At 68.6% G+C, this 16,542-nt stretch overlaps 2 protein-coding genes across 2 annotated transcripts; both read right to left on the bottom strand.

Moving 5' to 3' along the window:
* Positions 1-316: 316 nt before the first annotated feature.
* On the bottom strand, positions 317-10,058 carry APC2 (APC regulator of WNT signaling pathway 2). The gene is given in 15 exon segments (XM_030466456.1): positions 317-5,684; positions 5,780-5,994; positions 6,081-6,197; positions 6,420-6,497; positions 6,595-6,734; positions 6,859-6,954; positions 7,481-7,694; positions 7,696-7,866; positions 7,956-8,036; positions 8,523-8,600; positions 9,063-9,176; positions 9,270-9,378; positions 9,465-9,633; positions 9,708-9,798; positions 9,918-10,058. Coding segments are annotated over 15 exon segments (7,182 nt in total).
* A 4,077-nt stretch (positions 10,059-14,135) lies between these two features.
* RPS15 (ribosomal protein S15) lies at positions 14,136-16,111 on the bottom strand. Its single transcript, XM_030466533.1, is given in 9 exon segments — positions 14,136-14,202; positions 14,204-14,226; positions 14,228-14,287; positions 14,808-14,833; positions 14,836-14,889; positions 14,892-14,988; positions 14,990-15,041; positions 15,504-15,589; positions 15,947-16,111. Coding segments are annotated over 9 exon segments (429 nt in total). The 5' UTR covers positions 15,950-16,111; the 3' UTR covers positions 14,136-14,174.
* Positions 16,112-16,542: the final 431 nt, after the last annotated feature.

Below are 16,542 nucleotides of genomic sequence, written 5' to 3'. Positions count from 1 at the left end.
ATGAGCTGTGCTGCTGGCAGGGTGCTGGGAGGAGCTGAAGCGTGTGGCAGAGCTGGCTGCAGCATGGGGGGACATGGGACACGGCCCCTGCTTGTCCTGTCCCTCGGTGGGAGGAGATGGCCACCCAGAGGCAGCTCAGTCTGGGGCATCAGCCCCGTGTCCAGCAAGTCCCCTCCGGCTCTTCCCTGTCCTTGGCACTGGGACCCTTGGAGCAGCAGGACCTCAGCCAGTCCCCAGCTGTCCCGTGTCACCATCACCCTCCCGTGGGGTGGGGAGGGTGGGCTGTGGGACCCTCACTTGTCCCTGCGGCAGCTGCTCAGGCCTGGATTTTCTCCACCGCCTTCTCGGCCACCGCTGTCACCGCCATGGGGCTGGGGACGTAGTTGAAGGGAGTGACACGGGCGGCTCTGCTGGGGGAGCCGTGCCGGCTGGCGGGGAAGGACCCGGCCGGAGCTTCGTGGCCGAAGGAGATGGGCAGGGAGGGCTTGGCAGGGGCCGGGGCTTCTCCGTCACGGGTGTGCGGGGGTCCCGGGCGCATCTCCAGGGTGGGCGAGGTGCTGGAGTTGGTCTTGGCGGCGGCGAAGTCCTCGGTCTGCACCACGGCATCGCTGGTCTTCCTGGGGCTGGGGGCTCCGGGGGTCTCGTCCTCAGGCGCCAGCGGCAGGGCGGAGGAGGGCAGGGTGCTCTTGAGGATGTGGGGGATGTCCTCGTCCCGAATCCTTCGCCACGTGCCCTTCATCATCACCACCGGGGGCTTGGCCGCCTGCCCCCCGGGCACCGCCTCGCTCTGCCGCCGCCGCGCCGAAGCCTCGGAGCGGCCCGAGAGGACGGAGGAGGGAGAGGGGCTGCCCGTCCGCCGGCCCACGCTGATGTTGGGCGAGGAGGAGTAGCGCTTGAAGGGCTCGGGGACGGCGGTTTTCACCGGCAGCCGGGACGGGCTCTCGGAGCTGGTCCTCCGCGGCGGTTTGGCACCGGCGGGGACTTTGCCGCCGGGCTGGGCCCTGGAGCCGAGGGGCCGTGGGCCGGGGGACGCCGGCTTGGCCGCCTTGAGCTCCTCGCAGCGGGAGGAGCAGAGGAAAACGGCCGGGAGAGCGGGACGGCTGCGCTGCGGGGATGCTCGGCGAGGCAGCGAGGCTGAGGGCTCGGTGCGGTGCCGGAGCAGCAGGCTGGAGGATTCCTTGATAAAAGTGAGCTGGCGGAGGAAACCCGAGCGATCCGAGTCGCTGCCGCTGGAGCGGGCGGATGACATCCGCACCAGGTTGAGCCGGCTGCCCCCCTGCCCCCCGCCCTGGGCCTTGCCCCCATCCCCCTGCTCCTCCAGCACCGGCATCGCCGCCCGGCCCGGAGCCACCTTCCTGCTGGGCTTCTGCATGAAGGGGATGCGGACGGGAGACTTCTGCGTCTTGGACTGCCTGGGGGCCGGGGACTTGGGCGCCGGGGCTCTGGCCGGGGGTCCCGGTGGGGAGGGCGAGCCTCCTGCCTTGCCCGCAGCCGGGGCAGCCGCTTTGGTGAGCTGGGAGGGTGACGGCAGCTTCTTGGGGCCGTGCTGGGAGGGGGTGGAGGTGCGAGAGGAGCCCGAGGAAGGGGGTCCCTTGCCGATGCGAGCGGGGGGCGTCGTGCTCCTCTTGGGCAGCGCCAGGTCCCCGGTTTCGGGGGGTTTGCCCAGCCGGTGCAGGCTCCGCGACCGCTGCTGGCTCAGGGAGAGGTTTTTGGGTGCCGGCGCCTCTGGCTTCACCGCGGGGCTTTTCTTCAGTGTGGCCCGTGGGCTCGGGGCGTCCTTGGCCAGGTTGGGCATGTAGATGACGGTCCTGCCACGGAAGACCACCGGCAGGTTGGGCACCGGCTTGGCGGGCGCCGGGCTCCGTTCCGCCCTGGTGCTTCCCCGACCGGCGGGACGGGCACCCGCCGCCTCCTTCCTCTCGGGGCGGCTCTTGCTGTGCTCCCTCCTCGCCGCATCCCGGCCGGACGCGCTGCCGGCCCGGTTCTTCTCCTGCCTGCCCAGGGAGAGCTGCAGAGTGGAGCCCACCGAGAGCCCCGACATGAAGGAGAGGATGGAGTCGGACTCGGAGGAAGGCTCCCGCGAGAGGGAAGCCGCAGCCTGGTGCAGCCAGGTGACGATGGAGTTGGCACCCTCCTGGATGGCTTGCCACTCCACGCTGTCCAGGTCCGAGCCCCGGTCGGAGCCGGCGTCCTCGGCGGGGCGGTGCCTGCCCTCCGCTTTCCGCTCCCTCCCGACGGCACCCGACGGCTTCTGCTTGCGCTCCACCACCCTGCGCCGTGTCCCGGGCCGCCGGCGCTTGGGCATGGCCGAGCCGATGCACTTCTGGAGCAGATCATCCTCCGAGTTGAGGCTGGGGGAGCTGTTGGAGCCCCCAGGGGCCTGGGCCCCCGCCCGCGGCCCCCAGGTGGCTTTGCCACAGGGCTGGCCCCGCTCCTCGCCCTCGGAGAGGTTGGCATCGCTCAGAGAGCTCATGGAGGAGCTGAGGGAGTAGCAGGGTGGGGTCTCATCGGCGATGAGGCTGCTCTGAGGCTTCGCCTTCGCCGGATGGGGAAGGGGCTCGGGGTCCTTGCGGGGGAGGGAGCCGGCCCAGCGCTCCCTCCGGGGGCCCCGGCTGGGCTGGGCCGCGCTGCCGGACACCTCCCTGCCCGCCTCGGGCAGCTCGTCCGAGTCCTGCTCGTAGAAGCAGTAGACGGCCTCCTCGGTGGGCGTTGTGTGGCACAGCGGCTGGAAAGCCACCCCCTCCTCCTGGGGATCGTCCCTCCTCCCGAGGGTCCCCCCGCCATCCCCCACCTCCAGCTCCAGGCTCCTGATGGGGGCTTGGCCACGCTTCCCCTCCGTGCCCGTTCTCCCCTTGCCGGCTGAGCCCAGCCGGGCAGGCGCCGAGCTGCCCGAGGTGGCTCTCCTGGCGGGAATGGTGCTGCCCACCTCGTGGTGCCCCTCGGGTAAGACCCCCGCTGGGTGCCCCGACCTCCTGCCACAGGGGTGCTCGGCCTCCTGGGTGGCCGGGTACCTCAGGGTCTCATCGCTCAAGGAGGCGGCACTGGAGAAGTTGACCGGGGTCCCATCGGCCGAGTCGGTGAAGGAGTCGTCATCCCTGAAGAGGTCGCGGGCGGTGGCACGCAGGTGCTTGGGGACACCAGGGTGGGCTGGCACCAGCATGTAGACGGGGACGTGCACCGGCTTCTTGGTCTGGGGGTGCAGGACCTGGCCGGAGAGCAGGGAGGTCTTCACCTTACGGAATCGGGAGGGCATGGCGGAGCTGATGCACTCCTTCAGGATCTCGATGTCATCGTCGTCGGGGGGCTCGGGGCGGTCGGCCCGGCGCCGCCCCTCCAGGTACCGCTCCTCTCGCCGCTCCTCCCGCTTCTCGTGAGCCGCAAAATTCAGGCTGTTCTTCTCTGGGAAGGTGGGCATCAGCTTGAGCTCCACGTCCTTCTGGACGTAGTGCTCGTGGAGGGGCAGGGCGCTCAGGCTGGAGGCGCAGGAGAAGTTCTCGTTGGGTTTCTCCACCGTGAAGTAGACCATGGAGTCCAGGTCCTGGGGAAGCTGGAAGCGCTCCTTGAAGTCGGTGATCTCCATGAACTTCTTGACATTATTCTCCCACTGGATGTTGAACTGGCTGGTCTCCTTCTCTGGCTGGCAGCCCAGCTCGAAGAGGGGTGTCTTGCTGCGGCTGGGTGGCATGGTCTGCCCCGGGCTGTCGGGCAGCTCGCTGGGACTGACGGTGCCACTGATCATCTCGCTGCAAGGGTCGCTCTGGATGGAGCTGGCGATGGAGGGGCTCTCGAAGCTGCCCAGGGAGCTGACGGAGCTGCAGCGGCTCATCACCAGCGGCGTCTCCTGGATGTAGTTCTCTGAGGAGCTGGAGGGCGTGAGGTCCTCCTGGCGGGATGGCGACGATTCCCGCAGGAAGACCTTGTCTCGCTTTGGGAACGGGATGGTGATGGGCTGGGAGAGCCCCACTGGTGTGGTCGGACCCCGGTCCTCCGCCTTCTCCTGCCTCCCATCCTCACCTTCCCCTTCCTCCATCTCCAGGATCTCCAGGGAGGAGTCACTGTCCAGGTCATTCTCGCTGTGGCTCTGCCCGTCCAGCACGTTGTCAGCCGAGGAGAGGGAGGAGAGGGAGCTGCAGCGGGAGAAGCAGATCGGGGTGTCCTCCACTGAGTACTTCTGCACCGACTCCTGCTCCGCCGCAGCCTGCGGGTGTGCGGGCAGCTTCTCCGGGATCTTACTCAGGGTCTCTGCCGTCTGCAGCAGCGTGGGGGGCAGCCAGGCCTGCTTCCTGCCCAGGACCGAAGGGTGATGGCTGGTGCCGGTGGCTGCACTGCTCTTGGCCAGGCTCTCAAGCAGAGGGACGTGCTGGTAGGATGGGGAGAGCTTGATGGTGTGGACTTGCGGGTCGGGGGAGAGCTTGCTGCCTGCCTCCTTCTTCCACTCGGGCTCCTCCAGAACCTTGGGGCTGGGGAAGGTCACCGTCTTCTTGGCCCGTTCAGGCAGGTCTGGCTGCTCCGGCTTCTCCGGCTCAGCCGGGTCCCTGCCCTTGGCTTCCCCACGTTCCGGTTTCCCACCCAGGATGCTCTTGAGGTCGAGCCGGCTCGGCCGCTTCTGGTACCTCTGCAGCTCGTCCCGGTAGTCGAGGAAGGCGGCCCTGGTGCAGGGCTTCATGTGCTCCTTGGTGCAGTACCCATCGCTGGTGCTGGTGCTGTTGAGGCTGTCGTTGGACAGGTTGGTGTACGCCGTCTTCAGCCGCAGCAGCGCCCGCGCCCGGCTCAGGCTCTCCCGCTTGGCCAAGGCGCCGGCATCCGAGAGGCGGCACGGGGAGCAGGACTGAGCCCGCGCCTCAGGAGCCTCCTCGGGGCCGTACTGCCAGTCCAGGCAGTGATCCTCCGAGCTGAGGCTGAAGCTGTCGTCCGAGGAGGTGTGCATGGTGGAGATGTCTTCCACCAGCTTGTCGATCTTGGCCACCGTGCTGGAGATCTTGTTGGCCAACTTCTCGGCTGCCAGCGAGACGTCATCCTCGGGCAGCGGCGGCTTCTTGGCCTCGGATGGTTTGGTGCTGCCACTGCCACTGCCGTCCTTCTCCGGCTCCGGGCAGCGCCGCTGGGCCAGTGCCCGGGGCAGCGCCTGCCCCTGCAGGAAGGAGGAGTTGAGGAACATGGAGAGGATGGAGGCGCTGGCCGTCTCCACACCGGTGGAGATGTTGGGCACCTCGTCGTCATCGAAGCAGCCCGAGTCGGAGGCGTAATCCTTCACCAGGCTCTCCATGTGCCTCATGGGCTTCTTGGCACTCTGGCTCTTCAGGCTCTGCTTCTCCATGCTGTCGAAGGTCTCGGCCAAGTGCTTGGCATCCAGCTCGGCCTCCAGAGCCTTCTGCTTGCGCATGTAGAGCGAGGGCATGCAGGAGCCCGGGGAGACGACGGCAGCGTCCTTGTACTTGGGGGGTCTGTTGGTGAGGAGGTTGCGGAGCGCGGCGGCGCTGCCCATGGCGATCATCTTGTGCTTGGAGTGGATGAGGTTGCGGAGCATGGCGACCGCCCCCAGGTCCCAGAGCAGCTCCTGGTCACGGGGGCTGCGGGCCGAGAGGTTCCAGAGGGTGCCGCAGGCATTGCTGACGATGGTGAGGCTGTGCGAGCGCAGGTGCTGCAGCAGCGTCTGCAGGCAGTTGTGGTCCCGGAGCACCTGCCTGAGGGGGACGGTGGGAGAGGGACACCCAACCATCAGCACGGTCCTGACTGAGCCCCCTCCCCGGTGCCATCCCCACCCCCTGGACACCCTCACCTGTAGTCCTCCCGCGTGGCGATGAGGCTGGAGACGTTCCTGAGGATGCCGCCGCCGCTCTCGATGATGGCCAAGGAGTTGCTCTGGCACTTGTAGGTCAGGGTGCTGACCAGGAAGCCCAGGGCTCCCTCCACCCCGCAGATGGCCGCTTTGTTCTCCGTGCTGTGTGCTGACAGGTTCCACAGCGCGCTCAGGACGCTCTTCAGCGTCGACTCCTGTCCCAGGGAGGGGGGAACACGACCATCAGCCCCCATCCAGCCCCCCCAGTGCCTGCTCCTGGCCACCCCCTCCCGGCGCTCACCTTGCCGGCGTGCAGGGCGCAGCGGGTCAGCCCGGTGACACTGCCCACCTCCCGCAGCACCTTCTTGCTGTTGATGTCAGCACGCCAGGAGAGGTTCCTCAGGATACTGGAGACCACCTGGAGGGGAAAGAAGAGCGGGTGGGGTGGTGGGCACAGGGACTGAGCCCCTGTCCATCACAGGAGCACAGAGTGGTTTGGGTGGGACGGGACCGTCGAGCCCAACCCCTTGCCCTGAGCAGGAAGCTCTCCAGCTCAGTCAGATTCCTCTGAGCCCTGTTCAACCTGACCTTGGAGGTTTCCAGGGTTGCCTGGGGGGCTCCCCACATCACCAGCACCCACCTGGTGCAGCTCCTCACTGTCAGAGCCCAGCTGAGCCACGATGGCCTCCATGCAGCCCCGGCGGGAGCACAGCGTCGCCTGCGGGGAAGATGAAGGTGGTGAGGATGACAACAGAGTCCCCAGCCCCACTCCCCCACCCTGCGCATCTCCCCCCGACCCCCTGGCTGCTCCCAACCTTGTTAACCACGTCGCCAAAGGTGAGGTTGGTGAGGGCCATCCCAGCGTAGCGCCGCAGTGCCAGGTTCAGGGGGTCGTTGGTCACCTTGTGCATCTCATAGTCCACCTGCAGCAGCTCAGCCACCGCCTGCAGCCCACCTGCAGGATGGAACAGGGGGTGACACAGGCCAAGGGCTTCCCCCTGGGCACCACCCCATCCCCAGTGATGCTGCAGTCACCCCAGGAGGAAGGTGGGAAGGGGGTGACCCCCCCCCAGGCTCACCCAGCTCATTCATGGCCCGCCGGTATTCCTCATCAAATGAGAGCTTCATGATGGCACAGGTGGCCTGGCAGATCTGGGGCTCGATGGGCACTGGCACTGTGGGGACAACAGGAGGGGGGTGTCAGCCCTGGCGTCTGGCACTGCTGGTCATCCCACCACACCCGTGTACACCATCAGCATCACAGACTGGGTGGGGTTGGAGGGACCTGAAATGCCATCCAGTGCCACCCCTGCCATGGGCAGGGACACCTCCCACAGCCCAGGGTGCTCCAACCCCATCCAACCTGGGACACTGCCAGGGATAGGGCAGCCACAGCTTCTGGGGGCAACCTGGGCCAGGGGCTCAGCACCCTCACCCCAAAGAATTTCTTCTGAATATCTCAATCTCCCCTCTGCCACTTTAAAGCCACCCCCCGTGTCCTGTCACTCCAGACCCTTCTCCAAAGTCCCTCCCCAGCTTCCCTGGAGAGCCCCTCCAAGCACTGGGGGTCCCTTCTGGAGGTACCTCGAGGTACTTCATGTACTGGAAGCTGCTCTAAGGTCTCTCTCTGCTCCAGGCTGCCCAACCCCAAACCTCCTGCTCCAGCACCTTGCACCACCCCCTCAATCCCCCTCCTGGTACCGGCGCTGCCCTCGGGACCTCTCCCCCCGTCCCGGTTCTGCATCTGCAGCCAGTCCCAGCAGGTCTCCGAGTAGGAGCGGATCTGCTCCAGCACGTGCAGCACCCGCATCTCCTTCTTGGCTTGGCCTTCGTCGGGCTGGGAGAAGACGATGTTGTGGAGGGCAGCATTGGCCCTCATGCGGGCGTCCTTGGTGCCGGGGGGGCTCTCGGGGGGGGCCGGGGTCACCCTCCGAGTCGTGCAGGATCTGGATGAGGAGGGGCAGGCAGCCCGAGCGCCTCATGGCCTGGCAGCTCTCCTGGGAGCTGGACATGGCCAGCAGCGTGCGGGACATCTCCTCCTTGTCCCGCGTGGCCAGCATGGACAGCAGCCAGAAGACCACCTCCACCTGGGGGGATGCGGGGGGGTGGGGGGTTACACACGGCCACCCACAGCCACACAGCCGCCCCCTGCTCCCCAACAGCGGCTGCCCCTCACCTTGCTGCTGCCCCCCTCCTCGGGGTGGGTGGGGGGGTCCAGGCTCCCATCCCCCTCCGTGCCCGGCACCTTCCCGCAGAGCTGTAAGGAGGGGGCGGGGAGGAGGAGGGGACAGGTCACACCATGTCGCCCCTTGCAGCCCCCTGCCCAGCCCCTCCCGACCCCCCAGCGCCACTAACCCCAGCAGCACATCCAGCCCTGGAGCTGTAGGACCGGGTCGGGAACGGAGGGATGTGGGGCTGGGGGAGGGGCGTGATGGGGGGGCCTGGGGTGATGGGGGGGCCCTGGGCACCAGCGGGTGCCCGCCCTGCCGGCTCCATCGCCCGCAGCAGCAGCCGGAGCCCGTGTGTCCGTTCCCAGCCCCCCCGCCGCGCCGTGCCCTACTTCTCGTCTCCATGGCAACTGCCCATTTCACGGTGCCCGAGCCACACAAAGCCCTGGCTGTGCTTCCACTGGCGATGGGGACAGGACGGGGACAATGAGGGGGGATGCGCCTGGCCCCCTCCTCCACCCTCTCGGGGACAGAGCCCCCCCTACTCCCGGCCACCCCGGCCCCGTCCCGGCGACCTGCGGCTCCGGCTGCTGCGCCTTGTCCTGAGCCTCCATCAGCTCCTTGTCGATCTGCTCCAGGCGGGAGGCACGGATCTGCGGGGGCAGGGAGGGCTTCAGGGAGGGACGGGACCCCCGGAGCCAGAGGGCTGTGGGCAATGTGCGTGGGAGCCCGGGGCGGGGGGAGGCGGGGGTGATAACAACGTGCAAAGAGCTGGTGCGAGGTGAAAGCAGCTGGGGGGTTGCAAAGGTGCAACGAGCTGGTGCAAAAGTGCAAGAAAATGGGTGCAAGGATCTGGGTGTGATGGTGCAAAGGTGCGAGCAGCTCGGTGCAAGGAGCTGATGCAAAGGTGCAAGAAATTGGTGCAAGGAGCTGCACGTGAGGGTGCAAAGAGCTGGGTGCAAGAGCACGCAGCCCTCGGTGCAAGGTTGCACGGTGAGGATGCGTGGTGCAGGGTGTGAGGGTGCAGAGGGCTGAGCCTGGCGGGACGGGGCAGCCGGACCCTCCCTGGGTGCAGAGTGTGAGGAGGGGGTGTGAGGGCCGCCCCTCCCCCTGACCTGTGCCCGCTGCACCATCTCGTCGGCCGTGCCGAACCTTTCCTCCATCAGCGCTCGGATGTGCTGGGCCTCGAACTCCAACTGCTGCCGGATCAGATCCATCTGCATGGAGAACTGAGGGGGGAGAAAAAACATCGTTAGGGGGGTCAGGTCCTGCCCCTGGGGGGAGGGGGGGAAGGAGGGGGCCCGGGGGTCCCCCCCACTCACCGTCTCCACGTGGGGCAGCTCATCCAGGCGGGTGGCCAGGCTCTGGAGCTGGGTGTAGTACCACACCTTCTCCTTCTCCTCCTTCTCGATTTCCCCCAACAAAAAACACCTGGGGGGTGGGGTGGGGGTGTTGGAGGTTGAACCTCATCAGTGCAGCCCCCAGGATCCCCAGCATCCCCACCCCATGGCTGTCACCTCTCCCGGTCCAGCTCCTCCAGCATGCGGATGGTGGCCCGGCCCAGGTCCCCGGGGCAGTCCCGGTGAGGTACCGGTGCCGCTGGGCTGTCCTCGGCACCGCGCCCCGCACCGGCCACCTCCGAGGGGAACTTGAGGTTGTAGAGGCTGGTGATGTCCATCTGCAGGGCTGGGGACAGGGACAGTGGGGTCAGGGTGGGGTTGGTGGGGACCTCCCCCTCCCCACCCTGCCTCAGCACCCACCTTTCAGCTGGTCCAGGACCTCTGTCTGCCCCGAGGACACCATGACCCTCGCCTCCTGCTCCAGCTTGCCCTGGAGGTGCTTCAGGACCTCCTAAACCAGGGATGGGGCCATTGGGGTGGTTGGGGGGGCGAGGAGGGAAGCCCCTCATGTGCCCTCCCCCTCAGCTCCGTGTCTCTCTCCCCCCCAACCCTCCCCGGGTTTGTCCCCACCTTCATGTCCGAGGTCTCATTCTCCAGCTTGGAGAGGTGGTTGGAGTTGTCCTCCAGCTCCCGCCGGAGGTGGCTGTTCTCCTTCTTCAGAGCCTCCACCTGCCGCACCAGCTGCTCGTACGAGGCGATGGACCCGGACATTTTCACCCCCTCCAGCGCCTAAGGGGAGGGGGGCAATTGGGAAGCACCCTGGGGGACTCCCTGCAGTCCCCCCCCCACCACCCCCATATCCCCCCGGCACCCTTCCCTGGACCGCACCACAATCGGGGGACCCCCAACACCCATACCCCCCCCAGTGGCCCCGTCAAGAGCTGGTGCTGCCCCAGAGCCTCCCAGACGGGACACCCCCGGCACGGGGTGGGCGTTCGGCCCCCGCCTGACCCCCCCGCCTGCCCCCCCTGCCTGTTCTCCATCCTCCGCAGCAGCTCAGCTCCCCGCTCCCTTCCCCTTTGTCTCCCTTTTGTCTTCTCCAGCTCCGACCTCCCCCCCCCTCGCAGCAGGACCAGACCCGACCTCCCCGGCAGCCCCCCCGGCAGTGCCCCCGGCCCCGCTCTACCCCACCCCCCCACCTCCAGACCCCCTGCGCCCCCCCCACCCCCAAACCTGCTCCGCACCGCAGCACCCGCATCCGCCCCACGCACCTGCCGGGGGGGGCACGCGGCATCGGCACACACCGGCATGGGGGGGGGCGGGTATCGGGACCCCTCGTCACCCCCCCGGTGGGTCAGCCGAACGCACGGCAGCCCCTCACCGCCCCCCGGCAGTGCCACGCGTGTGCGTGCGGGGGTTGTGCACAGGTGGGGAATGCGCAGCGGAAGGGGGGGGACACGCATCTCCCCCCCTCTCCTCATCCCCACCCCGCCGGGGACCCCCTCACCTTGCCCCACCTGGGCATTCCCCCCGCATCCCACCGCCCGGCTCTGCCCGCGCTTCCACAGGGAGACAAAGACCCCACGGATCAAACACCACCTCCCCCCGCGCTGCCCCGGGGGCAAACAGCCCCCCCGGGAGAGAAATAACCCCCTGGAGGGCGGGGGGACGGGGCGGGAGGGTGAGGGGTGCAGGACACCGGCTTAGGGTTTGGGATGCGGTGGGGACAAAGAAGGATGAGGGATGGAGGATGCGGGCTGCGGGAGGATGCGGGCTGCGGGCTGAGCCTCCCGTTGCTACGGCGACAGCGGAAGGGGCAGCACAGGCGGGTCCGTGGCCCTCCCTGAGGACCCCCAAAACCAGGGAGGGGTGTGTGGTCAAACCTCTCAGATCCCCCCGTCCTGCTCAGACTCCCTCCGGTGCCCCCTCCCTGCGCCATGCGGGACGCTCCTGTCCCTCCCCGGTGCTGTGTCATGCCGCAGAGGGTCAGGACAGGGGGGACACTCGATGCCGGACCCCCCAGGCTGGACCCTCCGGCCCGGGGAACTGAGGCACAGAGATACGTCCCATCCCGCGGACCCCCCCCGTCCCCACAGCTCTGCGGGGGCACCTTTGCTTTGCGGGGGGGGGTGGGACGCTGCTGGGCTGGGGCACCCCATGCAGCACCCCCATGTCCCGCTCCTCTCTCCGAGGAGTCCGGGAGGGGGTGGGGGGGTTATTGAGCTCTGGACCCCACCCGGGCGGTGGCTCCAGCAGCGCGGGGGATCCGCAGCCTGCGGGGAGGGGCTGGCGCGGCCGCACCTGCATTTGCGAAGCGTCTAGACACGGTGGGGAAAGGGGGGGCAGGACTGCCATACCGCACCATCACCGCACCGTGCCACCTTGTCCAGGGCCACCTTGGCCCGGGCAGAGCAGGGCCGGGTTTAGGGATCTCTGCACAGCCCCCCGCACCCAAAGCCCCCGCACTCTCTGTCTGCCTCCATCCCACTGGGGATGGGGACAGGGATGGGGGCAGGGATGGGGGCAGGGATGGGGACAAGGGTGGTCCCAGCACCGCAGCATCAGCCGAGCGCAGGTGCCGCCGGCTGAAGCCACATCTGAGCCCCCCGATCGGCTGCGGCTGCCGGAGCCCCCCGGGAGGTTAAACAAACACCGTGTTGTCACCACCTCCCGCTGATCGACCCGGCGGCCCCGGGGACCCCCGACCACGGTAAAGCCCCCCCCCAGGGAGCGCCAGCTCGTCCCCGCTCATGGAGACCTCCCCCTAACCCACCCCCATGCCCGCTCCTGGGGGGCACCCGTGGGGCACCCGTGGGGACACAGGTGGGGGAGACGCAGTGACACGGGCCCACGGGCCCTGTTCCCACTCCACGCGCATCCGCCCCCCCTTCCCGCCGCACCCACGTCCCCGCAGTGGCTGCTCCCCCACGCACACGCCTGTACACACGCACGTATGTTGCTTGCACACGCGTGTCACGGCCGTGGGAACAATGGCCCCGAGGGAGGGGGCCCGCAGAGACCCCACCACGCAGAGACCCCCAGAGCCACCCCTACCCACCCCGCACTCCATCCCCGGGCAGGGCGGCTGTGGGAGGGGGCTCCGGGGCTGGGGGGGTAGGATTCCCCTTCGGGGATTCGCGGGTGGGGAGGTGGGTTTGGGGAGAGGGGGGTTCTGAGGGTCGGGTTTGGGGGGGATATTGGGGTGCGGGTTTGGGCGAGGCACCTCGGGAGGGGCCGAGCCCGCATGGCGGAGGTGGGGGGAGATGCTGTCACCCCAGAGGGGACCCCCCCAGACACGGGCCCCGCTTCCCCCCATTCCCTGCCCGCAGGATGGGGATGGGGAAGGTCGGTGCTGCCCCCCCCCGCCCGAGGATCCCGACGCAGCCCCGGCCTTTGTCCCTGCAGACGGGGATGCGGAAGGCGGGGGGGGCTGCTCGACACCCCCCCCGCGACATCCAATCCCCCCAAATCCTCCCGAGTCCCCCCCTCTCCATTCCCGGCCGATCCCCCGGGATGGAGCCGCTCCCGCCGCAGGTCGGTGAATTCCCCGCAGCCAGCGCCGGGGGGACCCTTCAGGGGCTCGGGGGGACAGATCGACCCCACGAGCGGCACCCAGCCCCCCCATAAACCCCCACCGCACCCAGACCCCCCGGGGGACCCCCGCCCGTCTCCGCCAAGCAGCCCCCCCACCCTTCCCCTATCGCCACCCCCCCGGTGCCTGCAGCGGCGGTGCCAACGGGACCCCCGGGGGGTGCGGAGGATGCCGGGGGGGGTCGGGGGGTGCAGCGGGTGCAGGTGCGGCCGTACCTCATCCCCGGCGGCGGCGGCAGCGCTGCGGAGCTGAGCGCGGATCCGGTGCGGCCCCGAGCAGCCGCATCCCGCCCCCGCCCCCCCCGCTCCCGGACGGGATTTTCCAGCGGCGTCGCGGCCGGGGGAGGGCGGGGGCTCCGCGCAGCCCCCCCGGGGCTCTGCCGGGGCAGGAGGGAGACCCCCGCCCTGAGGCATCCATCCCACCTCCCCGCTTCTTTTCCACCACCCGCCCCCCCAGCCGATGGGTGCTGCAGGATCTGCCCCACTCCCCCCATCCCGGGACCCCCACCCTGGGGTGGTGGCACTCGGCCTGGCTGATGGACCCCCTGCCCACCAGAGCCCCCCCAGCCCCTGGGCACAGGGCGGGGGGGGGCTGAACCCAGCCCCAGGCCTGGTGCCACCCCCCCGCGACATCGAGGCCGCTGTCACCCCCCGCCTGGCTGGGGGTCCCGGGCCGAAGGGGGGGGTACAGGCGACCCTCAAGGACACGGATCCTAAACAAAAGGGACCCGGTGACCTGGCCTGAAGGACAAATGTGCCACGGTGTCACCAGGGAGGGGGACAGGGAGGGAATGTCCCTAAGGAAACCAAAGCGTCACAGGAGCAGCGGGGACAGGGAGGGACCCCCAGACCCTGGAGGGGCTGGGTTGGCTGTCCCTGTCCCCCACTGTGGATCATCTGCTGGGATCATCCCTGCCAGGACCCCCCTCCCCACAACTCATGTAGGGAAGGGGCAGGAACCCCCAGCTCCCCCCCCCCCCACTGAGCCCACAGCCTCCAGAATCCCAAATTTGGGTTGAGGAAATCATTATTTGGGATCCCACCTCCTCAGCAGCTGCCCCCAGGAGAGGGGACAATCCTGAGGGCCTGGGAAAAGCCCCCTCCCCAAATCCCCATCCCACTCAGAGGGAATTTCACTCCACACAGGAGCACCAAAACCAAAGGAATTGTCAGGAAAACAGCAAATCCGGATGCAAATGGAAGGGGGTTTGTCCCCCCCCACCCCCTGCAGCCCCAGGACGCTGAAGCAGAGGCAGAGGGGAGGAAAGTTCTTTATTTGCAGAGCTCCCCCCGCGGTTACTTGAGGGGGATGAAGCGGGAGGATGGTGGCCCCGATCCCGGGCCTGCCGGTGCTTCACGGGTTTGTAGGTGATGGAGAACTCCCCCAGGTAGTGCCCAATCATCTCGGGCTGGGGGAGAGAGACATCAGTGCTGGGGGTGGGGGACAACCCCCCGGCCCCTCCAGAGACCCCCAGACCCCCCAGGAAGGGCCACAGGAGCCATAAGGGTTTCTGTGTGCTTCCAGTTTGGGTTTCATGACAGAAAACGCCCTCTGATCCCACCAGTGACACCACCCCGTGGGTATCCCACCCCCAGGGAAGCTTCATGGAGCCACCTGATCAGTACCAGGACCCGTTTCACCCAGTACCAGGACCAGCAGGCAGCAGGTGCGTGCAGCACCCACAGGACACCGCATTCAAGCTCCTTTGTTTTGTTACCAGACCCCCGGTGAAGCCCCCAGACCCCTCAGGACGGACCCTCAGGGGCCAGGTCTCCTCCAAACAGAATCCCTGACCCTCCCACCCCGGCTGTGACAGGAGGAGCATCACCCCCACACCCCCTCACCCCCCTCACCCCACCCCCAGCCCCCGACCCACACCGGTACCAAGGCCCAGCACGGAGCAGGAGGTGTCGTGTCCCCCCCCTCACCTTGATTCTCCACCTGGTGAAGGTTTGCCGTTGTAGACGCCCACCATGCTGCCCACCATCTCGGGGAGGATGATCATGTCCTCAGGTGGGTTTTCACCACCGGGTTTCTCCATTGGGCGGTGGCCTCCTTCTTGGCTTTCCGCAGACGTTTCAGCAGCGAGTGCTGCTTGCGCCGCAGCCCCCCGGTTCAGCCTCCGGCGCTGCCGAGCGCTGTACAACTGCATCAGCTGCTCACTGCCGGGGGTGCAGGGGCTGAGCCCCGGGGCCTCACCCCCCCGGGACAACCCCGGAACGCCCCCGGGCAGTGATATCCCCCGGGACACCCCCGGGCAGCGATTACCCACCCAGGGATCACAGAATCCACCCGTGGGGGAACTTTCCCATCTTCTGGTTTGTGCCCCTGAGCCTCGTCCTGACCCTGGGCACCCCCGGGACGAGCTCGGTTCCCATCCTGCCGGCACCCCCCTCCTGCCGGCACCCCCCCTCCTCAGCCCCGGCACCCCCAGATGCTCCCAACCCCCCAGCATCTCCAGGACGCTCCTGTTCAGAGCAGCCCAAAACTCTCCCCTCATCCCGCTCCTTGAGCGCATCCAGACCCAGAACTGAGCCCTGGGCACAGCGCTGGCATCAAACACCCCAAAAACCCGCAGAACCCCCCAAACCCCGCACCCCCCCCCCGCCCCGTCCCGCTCTCACTAGGACATGTCGAGGAGCTGGTCCAGGTCCACCCCTCTGTAGGTGAACTTGCGGAACGTTCGCTTCTTCTTCTGCTCCACCTCCGCCTGCAGCCGGGACACGGAGGGGGAAAGGGGGAGTCAGGACCCGCGCTCCGCTCCCCGCACAGCGAGGGCTGAACTGCCCCGACAGCCCCCGGTTCCCTCACCGCACCCCCCGGTTCCTTCACCGCATCCCCCCGCTCCCCTCAGCGCCGCTGGGCCCAGCCCCGCGGACCCGGCTCCGTCCCGTCCCGTCCCGGCGGGGACAACCGCAGCCAAGCCCCGGAGCCGCCGTTCCCGCCCCGCCCCGCCGCGCAGAGCCCCCCCCGCCCTCTCTGCCAGCGGCAGCCCCGGCCCCGTCCCGCTGCCCCCCGCGGAGGATGGAGCCCGATTGGAGCCGCCGGTCCCCCCGCCCGTCCCCACCATCTTGGCCGGGTCTGGGCGGAAAAGGCCGCGCGCGGGGCGGAAGCGGCGGATGTCACGAGAGCGGCGGGGGAGGAAGCGGAAGCGGCGGAAAGTTCCGCGGCCTCTGCCCGCGCTTCCGCCCGCACTGCGCTTAAAGGGGCCGCGCCCCGCAGGAGCCGCAGTGCCGGGCGTTCGGGTCCGAACGGGCCGGGGGAGGTTCGGTAGAACCGGGGTGGGACCCAACGGTGGCAGCGAAGGATCCCAAAGCCACCCCGCGGCTCCGCACCGCACCCCGGGTCCCCATCACCCGCACGGTCCCCATCACCCGCACGGTGCCCATCACCCGCAGATGTCTCCATCTCTCAGTGCTCCAGCTCCCCAGCAGAGGTTGGAGCAGGGGCAGGAGCTGTGACAATGCCACCCCCCGGTGTCACCCGCGGTGCCTCCATCCCGTCCCCAGGACATCGCTCTCCAGCCGCCTCACACCCTCCCGGCCCCGGGGAGCTCTCTCCATCTCCCAAACCTTGGGCTGGAAAGGTGGCGGAGCTGGGATGGCTCCCCGGGAGCCTCCTGCTTTGCTGTGATCCCGTTTTCCCTGCTGCGGAGGCAGAGGA

Source organism: Calypte anna, chromosome 28 (genome assembly GCF_003957555.1).
Source record: "Calypte anna isolate BGI_N300 chromosome 28, bCalAnn1_v1.p, whole genome shotgun sequence".
Classification (NCBI taxonomy): Eukaryota; Metazoa; Chordata; class Aves; order Apodiformes; family Trochilidae; genus Calypte; species Calypte anna.
The sequence above is the reverse complement of the archived record's forward strand: the minus strand, read 5'-3'. Positions and strand labels throughout refer to the sequence as shown.